At 47.5% G+C, this 11,958-nt stretch overlaps 1 protein-coding gene across 2 annotated transcripts; it reads right to left on the bottom strand.

Moving 5' to 3' along the window:
- Window positions 1–4,799: 4,799 nt before the first annotated feature.
- On the bottom strand, window positions 4,800–11,939 carry PHF5A (PHD finger protein 5A). Of its 2 annotated transcripts, XM_069807118.1 has the most exons (5): window positions 11,686–11,907; window positions 10,285–10,308; window positions 9,246–9,363; window positions 8,699–8,865; window positions 4,800–5,524 (listed from the first exon to the last, which is right to left on the bottom strand). In XM_069807118.1, exons 3-5 carry the CDS (start codon window positions 9,286–9,288, stop codon window positions 5,435–5,437), a joined length of 300 nt encoding a protein of 99 aa, XP_069663219.1. In that variant the 5' UTR covers window positions 9,289–9,363; window positions 10,285–10,308; window positions 11,686–11,907; the 3' UTR covers window positions 4,800–5,434. The 2 variants fall into 2 exon arrangements, with proteins under 2 accessions (XP_069663219.1, XP_069663218.1); XM_069807117.1 differs by lacking the exon at window positions 9,246–9,363 and having other exon boundaries at window positions 11,686–11,939.
- Between the last annotated feature and the right edge of the window lie 19 nt (window positions 11,940–11,958).

Genomic DNA, 11,958 nt, shown 5'->3' with positions numbered 1-11,958 from the left:
GTGCGCAGAGGGGGCGGTGCCCGGCGCGGCGCGGGGTCTGCCGGGAGTTGTAGTCGCCGGGGGTGAGGCCCCGCGGCCTGCCCCGCCTTGGCCGCCCCGGTCCCGGTCCCGGTCCCGGTCCCAGTCCCGCCGCCCGGGGTGTTCGAGAGCTCCGTCCGGGCCGGGCTCGCCCGCCGTAGCGGCCAGGAGAGCCGTTACACAAGCCGGCGCCGCGGCCGATGCCAGGCGGGGGTTGCATGCCGCCCTGGGGAAGGACGGCTTGTGGAGATGACGGTCCCCGGGGCTGCCCGGCCGCCTCCCTGGGTGACGGGCGGATGGCGGGCACCTGCACCCGCAAAGGCCGAGCCTCAGCTGCCCGCTAGCAAGGTGAAGGTGCTCGCCTAGCGCCACGCAGCTTTTTATTCTGAGAATAAAACTCAACTGCGGAGAAAAACCCAGTGGGTTTGCTTTGGGATAGGTGGGGATAGCCGGGCACGGTAACAAGTCATCCCCGAAAGCAGCCCCACACCCAGAAGCGGATTTCTCACTGTAGGTGTTTGAAGGGCAGCAGTTGCCAGCGCGCACAGCTCCGCGGTTTGTATTTTAAACCAGACCAATTACTAGTTCTGAGCAAAATGAAGAAAACCTCTCTGGGCACCCGCAGGCCACAGGTCTTACGGTCCAAGGCCGTCACCTCGGACAGACACTACTCACAAAGGGCTCTTGCCATCCACACGTAAGGCAGCTTTCAAGGAGAGTAAAGCTCCAAACAAGTGGAAAGGACGCCAAGAACAGTGTTTCCAGGCTCTCCCAGCCACGTGTCAGGTATCTTCCTTGGAGTCTACATGCACAGACCAGGGAGGGAGAACCGGTCTCGGTGACCAAAGCGCTACTGCAGTCCCTGTTGCAGCAGGGGTAGCTTGCCTGGCCTGTGAAATGTCCTGTTTGTCTTGGTTCTGAAGAATTCCCAAGAAAAAAATCTCATCGCAGGGTCACATTCCATCTTGGAATCGGATCTTCTCAATAATACAGAGTTACATTTGAATGTTTATCGCCCATTTCCAAAAGGGACAAAGACCACAGACGCTTCCTGAGCTGCTCCATGTCCCTCTGGTTAAATTATTCTCCATAGCAACCATCCCCCAAGTGCAAAAATACCAAGTTCCTCTCTTGCCCCGTTTCCACAAAGATCCTCAGCATCTTTCTGGGTTTGGTTTGTCGTCCCTCACTTAGGAACCCTTTACCTCTGGTGCTGCCTTTGCCACTGAAGAGGACTTCTTTCGAAGCTAGCCAACACCATGCCTTGAGAAATTTGTTAATGCTCTCCTCCCTAGCCACAGTGCTACAGCAGCCACCCTTGCTCATTTTCCCACTGATTAAAAAAAACAAAACCCAACAACTTTTGAAGTTGGTGTTATTTTTTCTGCAGTGGAAGAGGGAGGAAGAGAAGGGGAAGATTTATGAGAGCTATTATGAGCAGCCTTATTTTCATCACTCCTAGTTTGAAAGGAATTTGGTTACAAAAGAACCCTTTTTTTTTCCTAATACTCCTTTGCTTTGCTGGAAACAAAATCACGCTGTCAGCCAGAGATCAGGAAATGAAAATGACTGCACTATTTTTAGCATCATTAAGAAAAAAAGGCAATGAAATGTCTAAAATTCTATTGTTGTTTTAATAAGGTGTTACTAAGAGGGTGTTACACATTAGGGCTCTTTAAAATACTTGTGCCTTGACCATGCTCCTTTAATTATCGCGTCGCCCCAGTACACATGCAGGCAGAGGAATTCTGTCACAGTATCCGCTCACGCATTCTCAGCCATTTGGCTATTACGTCAAAGGAAAGCTACCAAATCACGTGCGGGCGGGGAGGGAAGGAATCGCCAGGCTGCCAGGACAGAGCTCATTTTGCTGGGTTATTTAATGCCAAGGAAGGGCAGTCAGGTTACAATTGGGCATAATTAACACCGCCATACCCCGAATCCTCTTTATGTTCAAGTCCCATGACAACCCCAAGGAAATGAAAAATGTTTTTCCTGCTACTGAAACAGGCAAACAACATCTCCAGCTGATCCCTGTAATGAGAAAATAATAGCTCCTGCGCAGATACAGTTTCAGAAGCAGGACTTTGTCTATGCAACTCCCACAGGGAAAGCTCACAGGCAGGCTCGAGGCCTTTGCCTACCTTCTGTTTGTTTTTAAAGAAAGGTGATGCTTCGGGGTTAAGGGCTTTGTCAAGACAAGGTATAGATGATTCAAAGGACCAGAGGTGTCTTACAGAGCTATTTGCTGAGCTCGGTTGTAGCTGTGGCTGGCAGTTGCTCTGAAGAGGTGTGTAACAGAGAACATCGACATTTCAAAACGCAGCGATGCCTTGTTAGTACTGGCAACAAAGCAGCTAATTACTTAATAGGCCAAGAGGTCCCATGTTCCCCCCCCCGCAATGTAAATATTTGAAATAAAGGGATTTTTTTACTTATTACATAATCTCCTTTTGACTAAAAAAGAAAAAAAAAAAGCGATAACCCTACCTAGAAAAGTAATGGCAGGAAGAGACATTTAGTTCCATGTAATTAGGATTTGCAGGCAGCACCCCGGGGGTTCAGCTGCCACAGAGACACAGCCGTCCCTTCCACCCTTCCTTGCCGTTGTCATGCAAGTGCTTCACAGCTGGCAGCCAGGGAGCCCCTCAATCAGGCTGCTTAAGACTCCAAGGTCTGACGAAGCCTTTCCAGAGCTTGGCAGGCGCACAGTGGCAGGACACGTCTTGTCTCATTCCCCCCTGCAGGGAAGCTCGCCCTTTTAGCATGTGCTCTGGTCTCCAGTACTGCCAGGAAATCTCCTTCTACCGGACAAGTACTTTAAAATCTGTTTAGGAAGAAATACTTTTCCAGGGGCCCCGCCTGGGTTTCGTTTGCTGGTGAACAGAAATCGTTACCACACAAGCAAGGCTGAGTTTTTCTAGGCTACCCAGCTGTATCCATTACCCTTGTCTGAATTAGCAGCTTCAGGGCAATGTCCCGTCCGTGCTCTGAAAGTGCCAGAAAGGCAGCGGCACTGAACTGATCTGAGCACCAGCAGCATTTGGCATTCTCCCCAGAGCTGTCTGAGCAAACAAGGCAAAGGGGAAAAAGCCTGTCCCTCCCTCTCTCCACCTGCCCAGTGACTCAGAACAACTAGAAATGGCAGCTTAACTCTCATTGCTGCCAGAATGCAGACCGATATACCCAGCAGTCAGAGTGAGGGCACCGTGAGTGCCAAGAAAGTAAGTATGCTCAGCCGTTTTTGGGGGTGGGGGAAGGGATGGGGACACTCGTATCTCTACAGCAACCCCTGCCTGGCCGCTCCTTTGCTAAATGATCGGGAACAAGGGCTGCTCTAAAATTAGATCTTCTAGGGGTCCCTGCACCAGGGCCAATAACTCCGAGACAAAAGAAGTAATTCAAACTTCATTTCCCTCTACCTTCACTGAACAACTTTTGTTATCTTAGAAACTTCCAGGAAAGAAAAAAGTACATATAAACTTTCTGCACTCCTAGTGCGATAATTTGTGTGGCCTGACTGAGAGCAAGTGATAAATGCTGGTTGAAGTGATAAAGTTCCAGGTACAAAAAAATCTGCATGTCATGCCCTGCCCTGCTTTTAAGGAAATACAGAATTTAACATGGCTGATACTGGCTCTGACATGGGCTTCCCAGTCAGGAACAAGAGGCAGCTGCTTATTCAGGTAGAATTCCTTTGAGAGACTGGGTTTCTGGGAACCAAAGAACCAGTTTGCTCTGAACATCTTGGCAAATAGCATCCACATTGGTAAAAATTAACCAGAAGCTGTGTAAGGGAACCATGGTGCAGGGAAGAAGACATACAGATACTCTCAGGACTGCAAAAAGCTTGGAAGAGAAACCTGACAGAATTAATAGTTGGGGGGGGGAGAAGCAGCTGAGATGGCTGGCTGTAGGACCAGTCATAGCTACAGCCAGCTGCAACAGGAAGAAATGACTTTTAAGGGAAGGGTGATCACAACTCGTCTGCTTGTTTTCACTCTTATCCAAAACACCTAAATGGCTGGAGCAGGTAGAAGAGGCGTTTAAGCCAGAGAGGAGTTAGAGGAATCAGTCGTAACCTCAGGGGAACAACAGAATTCCTGGAAGGAGCATAAAACAGGCTCTGCACCCCAAGACTGCGCAAAGAGAATCCCGTTATTGTAGCACACACTCTGCTCAGACTATGAAGACTTTTAGGACTGCAAGGCACGCTGAGCTAGGACCCTACTTTAACCATCTGAGGAGTGCACGTACTAGCAGGGAACTCAGTTCTGCCTCTGCATAAAGGCGCCTGTTCCCAGATCTCTGCTGAGCCAACAGACTGCTTTTAGCCTCTACTGGTATTTGACAAACAAGCAGCCTCTGGTTTTCAGCATGCATACGGCTAATAGCCTAGAACACAATAGTTGGTTTCCAGTTACAGCAGGGAAGGCTTTAACTTATTCACAAGAACAGGATAGCGAGTCAAATAGCTTAGTAGGTTTTAGAAAGGGATTGGATGTTTGCATGGTGAAACAACATCCACAGCCGTATTAGCTAGGATAAGGGTTACAAGCTCAGCGATCCTCACGCTATGGGACAAAATGATCAGTGGCTGGGATCACAGGCAGACAAAAGCAATAGCCATTCCCTGAAGCTCCTTGCAGCAAGGTCACACGGCCATAAGCAGACACTGTCAGAAACCAGATAACCCATTGTGCAGTTCTAGCTGGGCTAATCCTGCGTGTCCCCAGAAAGCTCCAGAGAGGCTAAGCACAGAATGAACTGGAGAGAAACCCTTGTTACACAAAAAAAACCAAAAGAAGAAGCTTTATTGGTATGGATCCTACAGAAATGGTTACAAGAAAAGGCCTTGGATTAATCTGTCAAAGAAAACATGGAACAGCTGTGCTCTCCCTAGGAAGGCACCAGCCATGAGCAGGTTCCTTACAAAACAGGGCAGCATGGAAATATACTGGAGGAAGGGAGGGGGGGAGTGGACATATGGGATCGGTGTTCTGTTCCTCAATACTGATGCGTGCGGCAATTTCACGCAGTTGAGAGGAGGCCTGGTAAGAACAACCACAAGGTGTTTCCCCACACCAGAAATGGCACTTGCTTTTTACTGAGCTGGTCTCCTCCACGTGTAAATACTTGCCCACCAAGATTTTTATAGCGAGCTACTATAGGCAGCTACTAGCAGAGCTTCTGAAAAGGCAAGAGACAGTAATCCTCATTTGCTCTTTCTGATAGTCAGTTCTGATCAGGTTTCAGTCCCCACTCAGTCCGTTACTTCTCCAACCCCAAGTATACTACTGAATTTGTACTGCTTTAGAAAAAAATAATCAACCGGTTTCCAGTAATAGTAAAGTCCAGAGATGTTCCAAGACCCTCTTGCCAACCTGACAGGAGGCGTAGCCACATACGGATAGGATCACCTCTTCTTGAAGCCATACTTTTTCCTTTCGTAGAAGAGATCTGTCTTGGAACTGCCCAGGTTGACGATTTTAGGGCAACCATCTCTCTGTAAGAAGGAAAGAGGATGTAAGTTAGGAGATGGGCAAACAGAACAACATTATTGCTTACACAGACAGTTCTAGTAGGTTGTCAGTTCCCACGGTCCTCACCCTGTCCTCAACACACATTCTCAACGCCTGTGCAAACAAACTGCCCTCCAATTCTGGTTACTACCAGCAAGACACTGGAACAGAGAAGAGGATGGATGCCTTTTTAACATTACTCTAGGACATTCTCTTCCTCGGGGTGAAGACGGGAAACAGCTCGTATAACATCAGCAGTTTAATGAAAAGGATGCTCAATGCCTCAAGACTGGATTCTTTGTAAATTTGAATATGGACGATTTAGAGGGCCCAGAGGAACAACCTTTCCCCTCCTTAGCCAAAAAGAGTCTTGTTGCTTTAGATGTCACCAAGCCATTCTCGTGTTTAGGGACCCCTCTCAGCTGTGATGGCAGAACTGAATCTCAGATTTCCTGCATCCTGGATTGATGACTGCAGAGGCTGTATGGTCATCTTGGGAGAGGACAGCTATTCACAGCAGCTACACGGATAAGTTCTTTTACCTAAATTCCAGTGGACAGTGAGAAAAAAGCCACACAAAAAGCAAGAAGGGGAGTGGGGAGACCCACCTCAGAGGTGTGGTTGCAAAGACAAACCAGAGATGCACCTCTTGGTGTACCAGGGAACATTTGTCCATGGGCCACCTAAGCCCAGCATCTGCATAACTCTTGAGGGCAAAATGTTGTGGCTGGCAACAGCAGCTGTGAGAAACACATGCAAGCAGAGGAACACATGTCCTTGGCTGTTGTGTAAGCCCGAGTGGATTAGATTTAGAAAGCCTCTGGGCAGATGTCAGCCACTGTAGAAACTGCACCCAAGCTGCCGCACCGATACCCGCTCTGGTGCAGGAGATGCAAGCCAGTGGGGAGGGTCTGCATGGTAGAAATAACAGGAGGGGGGGGAAAGAAATCATCCCTCCCCCATACACCTGCCACAACCCATCTCTAGCTACTGTCTCCTTATTTGATTTTGAACCTCAATAGTAGGACTCTTCCAAGCCTTGCCTCCCACGATCCAGGGAGTCTGTGACAATCTTGACAGCATTACTGCAGGGCTCTGTTCATTCTTCCACCTCCTCCTAGGCAGGAAGCACATGAGCACACTCCTGTCCCCAAGAAAAGATTACTTTTTGCAACTCGGAGCTGTCCAGGGTGACAAGGTGGGATTTTGGCCCTTACCCACAGATTGAAGTGGGGTGAAACAAAACCTCATTCCTCTCTCCATCAGAACAAATGAACCAAGAGTAACCAGGCCCTTTGCCTCTTGCCCAACAGCATTCCACCTCCTCCCTCCATTTCAGTATTTGCTTTCTTGCTTCATGATCTTTTCCAGTCTTTCTCTGAGGACGATGGAAGTGCTGTGACTGAAACCTTGGAGTGTTAGAGCTTCAGGTACAGAGCTCTGTCCATCTGCTTTTCTTATTCACATCAGCACCAGCTACCATAGTTGTTGCAGGCAGCACACTTAACTTTTCTTGTTCCAGGCACCCTATACCTGTGCCAGCACTTTTCAGTCCTGCAAGTCGGTCATGTCAAATCTGCTGTTTCAGAACTGCAACTTCACATCTGCAATAATCCCTAACATTTGAGTTTGCTGGTACAGAACAACTGTCTTCACCCACAGCAGCCTTCACCCAGCTCTCAGAATACCTCAGTTCTGACTTGTCATCCTCCTGTTCCTCCAGCTGTATGTTTTCTACAACCCTTCCTTGCAGAGCAGCTGGCTATTCGCACTTGAACCAGACATGATAAGCCATAGGTGATCTTGGGTTATGAAAAATACCTGTTGGTATTCAATATGAATTGGTAAAAATAAAACCAAGCCTATTTACTCGTGACTTACCAAGCCAGGTGTCTTGGTTCCAAAGGCAAGTGAACAAAACTACTGTTTCTCACAGCATTTCTAAAGTAGGAGGCAGCACCACCATCACAGCACTTATATCCATATTTAGATACTAAGAAAGATTATGGTCCTTTCAGATGTAATGACTAAATTCAGATGAGGACCTGCCCCTGTCCTGAATTTAGCTGCAGGCCTCTAGAGAAAACGTAGGCACTGCAGACAATTAAACCAGTAACTCACTCAGCTGAGTATGTGCCTCTAAATCAATCTGAACCATTCTCTCAGCATGTTCTTCACTGTCATTAGGGTGTGCCAGAGATGGCATTTGCAAAGCACCAAAGCCCAAACAACCTTTAACGGACACTCTAACAGCTATCAGGTCTGTATTCTGGGGATATTGCAACTGCAAGCATCATGCTCTTGCTTCTCCCCGAGGTCTTTCTACCACTTGATTTGCAGTTCTTCATGTCCTGCACTAATCATGTTGGATATTAACAAATACCTTACAGGGGGTGAACAGCTGCCTCATTTCACATGCACAGCGGCTATCTTTCAGCACAAGAAGATTATAAAAAGATTATAGCGCTGACTATAGAAATACAGGATCATTACACCAAAAAGCGTTAGCAGAAAAAGAGATGTCTACAGTATAGGCCGTTCCAGAACAGAATTTAAAAAAAAAATAAAAAAAAATTGTACCCCACTGAAATTGTGTAAGAAAATTTAACCTTGTAAAACACAATTACTAGTGCAGACACTGGATACTAAGATCTAACTTTATGTTGTAATCCAAAGGAAAACACAGGTGGTGATTCCATAGGCCTTACAGTACCGTACATGCCCTTGGTCAGTGGCTGATAGTGGACTTCTAGTGAGGAGCTGCTGCTACCACTGCCTCTGCAGTGTCTGGAATATCTCTGACCCTCATAAAACCCAGGCGGAGAGATCTAGTAAGATAACAACTTAAAGTGGTAACTTGCAGCATGCGGAAGAAGCGAACCATGAGTGTACAGTGCAAAGCAGTCAAAGATCCTTTGGGATGAAGAGAGTTACAGTACCTCAAAATGCTACAATATCTCAAAATGCTTTGCAAACACGGGGAACTACCACCAGGGGAAGAAGGTACGAGGTAATGAAAACCAGTGCCAATATTGGTAGAGGAACCCAAGCGTCCCATGTCTCAACACTAATTTCAGTAGCTCCAAGCCCCTTAAAGGTAAGCACGGCTACTAAATAAAGACATAACCAATTCAACAGGAGACTGGATGACAACATACATCTTTTTCCTGGATGGTACACTCCTTGCAGTAGTAGGCATCAGACACTCCTGGACCCCCGCAGATCACACAGCGCCCTTGGTAGGAGCCGTAGTTACACTCATCACATATGCGCACAAGAGTGCAGGGCCGCACATAGGAGTCACAGATCACGCATTTGCCATCACCTGCAAGTACAGCAGAGCCTTTGGTTACAGAACATCCTTCTCTCCACCCCCACACTGAAGAGGAAAAGCTTCCTAGTCAAAGAACTTGCCTGTATACTCAAAGACAAGACAATTGAACTGCAGAAATTTATCTTGCAGGCACAGAGTGCAACTTTGTATTTGCACACAGACTTGAGAGGAACAAGGGTCAGTAGCCTGCAATATTTGAGGTTTTTTATTTATTCATTCATTCATTCACAATCAGAGAAGAAACCCAAAGTCACTTCTTCTGTGATTTGCCAACACCTGCTTAGATCGTGCCATTACTTTTACTCCAGAACATTTCTTGGAATTTTTCACTTGTGAAAAAAATGCTGGACTGACAGGACTAGTGTCCTCACCTACACAGAAGCAGCAGTGTAAGCTTCTCCCACAGTGCCACATCAACAGAAGTCTGGAGTTACTATCCTCAAAGAGATGAGATAAGAGATTGTACTCGTGGTCCCTTTAATCCTTCATCTGTGAGAAGGCCAAAGAAAGGGCAAACTGGCATAAACAGCAATTTCACAAAAGTTGCTCTTCCTTTCTCACAAGGAACTGAGTGAAATTCAAGTACTCGCATCATACAGGCAAGGAGCCATCAGATGCCATTGACAGTCTCTGCTGTGCTGGACCTTATCCAAAACACTGACCTAGGGATGAAAGGCTTGATATCCTATTACCAGTTCCCAAGGCATCTAATCCTGACTCCCACAAACAGCTCATCTAACCTGCTCTTAAATCTCCAGCATGACAGCCCTCAACTACTACCAATGGGAATCTGTTTCACTGCTGAGTGCTCTTGAAAACAATCTTGTTGCTTCAGACTGTGCTTCTCCCCACTATGCTTATTTTCATACTATTTTTGAGTCAGGAACCAGTCATCTTATTTGTTCTGTTCACCTACAACGATCTAATGACAGATCACACTCTTTCTTCCCTTGTACAGTTGAGCCCTGGCATTTGATTCTGTAGGGGTATTTCTGCTCTAACTCTAGATGTTCCCTGCATTTCCTATTCTCCTAGATGCTGAAGGGAACCTTTCTCAAGGTGTGAAGTCAGATTCCAAAAATGCATTCTCTTTTCCCTGCTTTGAAATGATCAGGCTGATCATTTTGTATTACAGATTACAAGGAAACATGAAGTCACTGTAGCCTCAGCTACTGAAAATGCTGGCAGCGTACTCTCTAGAACAGCCTGCATTTGGTGACAATCTAAGCGTGTAACTTTGTAAATGTTCATCAATTTACACTTGCAACACACAAGTAACTGTTCCCATCTCAAAGAGTGACATCAAGTTCGTGGTTAAAGTGAAATAGAATCCAATCCCCAAATCCAAACTGTATGGCTCTACCCACAACACCATGTTCTCAAGCAACTATATGTAGAAGCTATACTTACATTTCTCGCAAAGTCTTCCGATTGCTGGAAGAAGAAGAAAAAAAAAATTGTTTGAGGCAGAAGCAGAAGAAAAATATAAGTAACTACAAGCTTGAATGTCAAGTAATTATCTTCTGCAGTGAGCAGTCTTTAAAAAAAGAAAAGTAAACCACAGAAACAGTTTGAGCCTAAACACAAGCATATTTATGATAAACAATACATATCCTCCTGGAGACATTTACCACCATCAAAGTTTAGATGCACTGTGGATGCGCAATGACACCCATCGACAGTAAGAAAATCTACGTTCATTATTCCATTTCAAATGTAGCCTAGGTACCTGACTGAACAAAATCCTATATACGAGTCTTGGCACAGCTTTTACACTGGTTTTAATGAGACAAAAAAAAAAAAAATTTAAAAAATCAAGTGTTTATTTGATTTAAGGCAGCCCAAATACCTTCCTCACTTCAGAACACAAAGGTAGTTAAATGTATCTTAGAAGTCTTGCCACTTGTCTAGGAAACTCACAACAATGTTAGTAACTTGGGTAAACACCATAAATATCAAGTTCTAAAGACAGGATGTCCACGTTCAGAAAGACTAAAGAGTGATTCAATTGAAGTTTGAGGGTCAAGGGATTCATCAGGCTGGAAACAAATTTTCAACACAGTAGACTGTTAGCTGCATTAACTCTTCTAAAAAGAAGCTTCCTATGGACAGTGCAGCTGAATATTTTGTTCACATTTCTTTCAGAAAATCGCACGTTAAATTTGCTTTTCCAAGGAGTGAAAAAAATCTGAAGAAAGAGCTCGACTTCTAATCTTGTACAAGACTTCTTTAAGACTTAGCAGGGCAAATTCTGACCCAAGCGGCAAGAATAAAAGCTCATTATCTGTGTACAGGTATGACCCGGAAGGTAATTTTATCTCGCAGCCAGGAAGGTGCTCCCAGTGCTGGCTGAAGCCTTCAGCTTATTCTCCTGGCCGCACCGGCACGGCCAACGCAATAGGAGTAAAGTACCTCAAAATCGTACTTTTCTGTGCACGACCATCAGCCTCCCCAGCCCTTGAGGAAGAGGAGGCCGCTGCCAGGCCCGTCCCAGCGCCATGCAGCTCTGCTGGGAGCGGGCCCAGGAGCGCCCGCACGTCAGGGCGGACCCCCGGGGGAAGCACCCGGGGCCTTCCTCACAGAGCTTCCTCTCCCACCGCGGAGGAAAGAACCCATAAAACACGGCAGAACGTCAAAATACAAGACAAATAAAACAGGGAAGGAGGGAGGAGCCAGGCGGCCGCCCCTCCCCCCGCCAGGCCTAACGGCCGCGCGCGCCTCCCGGCCGCTAACGGCACACGCGCCTCGCCCCCCCCCCCCGCCCCGCAGCGGAGAGAGGGTGAGGGGGTGAACCCCCCACCAGGGACTCACCCACGCCCGCCTGCTTGCGGCAGAAGATGAGGTCCGGGTGGTGCTTGGCCATGGCGAGGCGACACCCGCCTGCCGCCGCGCTCCCTCACCTCCGACCCGCGCTCCCCGCCGCCCCCGGTCCTGGCTGGGGTGAGGACGGCGCCTGACAAAGCACCGCCCCGAACGGGGGAACGCCGGAGCGCGGTGGGGCGGAGGGCTGCCGGGAAAGCTCTCTCCGCGGAGTCGCTTCACCGTTAATCTTCCCCCCGCCCGGGGGAGACCCGCGTCGCGGCC

The sequence above is a fragment of the Haliaeetus albicilla genome, chromosome 19 (genome assembly GCF_947461875.1).
Source record: "Haliaeetus albicilla chromosome 19, bHalAlb1.1, whole genome shotgun sequence".
NCBI classification, from domain to species: domain Eukaryota; kingdom Metazoa; phylum Chordata; class Aves; order Accipitriformes; family Accipitridae; genus Haliaeetus; species Haliaeetus albicilla.
Note: the sequence above shows the minus strand (reverse complement) of the source record. Positions and strands in the feature narration are given on the sequence as shown.

Bases quoted from the DNA above. Each gene is read 5' to 3' on its own strand.
- PHF5A (XM_069807117.1), bottom strand. From the start codon at position 11,737: ATGGCCAAGCACCACCCGGACCTCATCTTCTGCCGCAAGCAGGCGGGC. The intron at 10,309-11,685 runs GTGAGTCCCTGG...TTCTTCTTCCAG, and splicing joins CCGCAAGCAGGCGGGCGTGG to CAATCGGAAGACTTTGCGAG. The intron at 5,525-8,698 runs GTATGTTGTCAT...TCCTTCTTACAG, and splicing joins GTACCATCCAGGAAAAAGAT to AGAGATGGTTGCCCTAAAAT.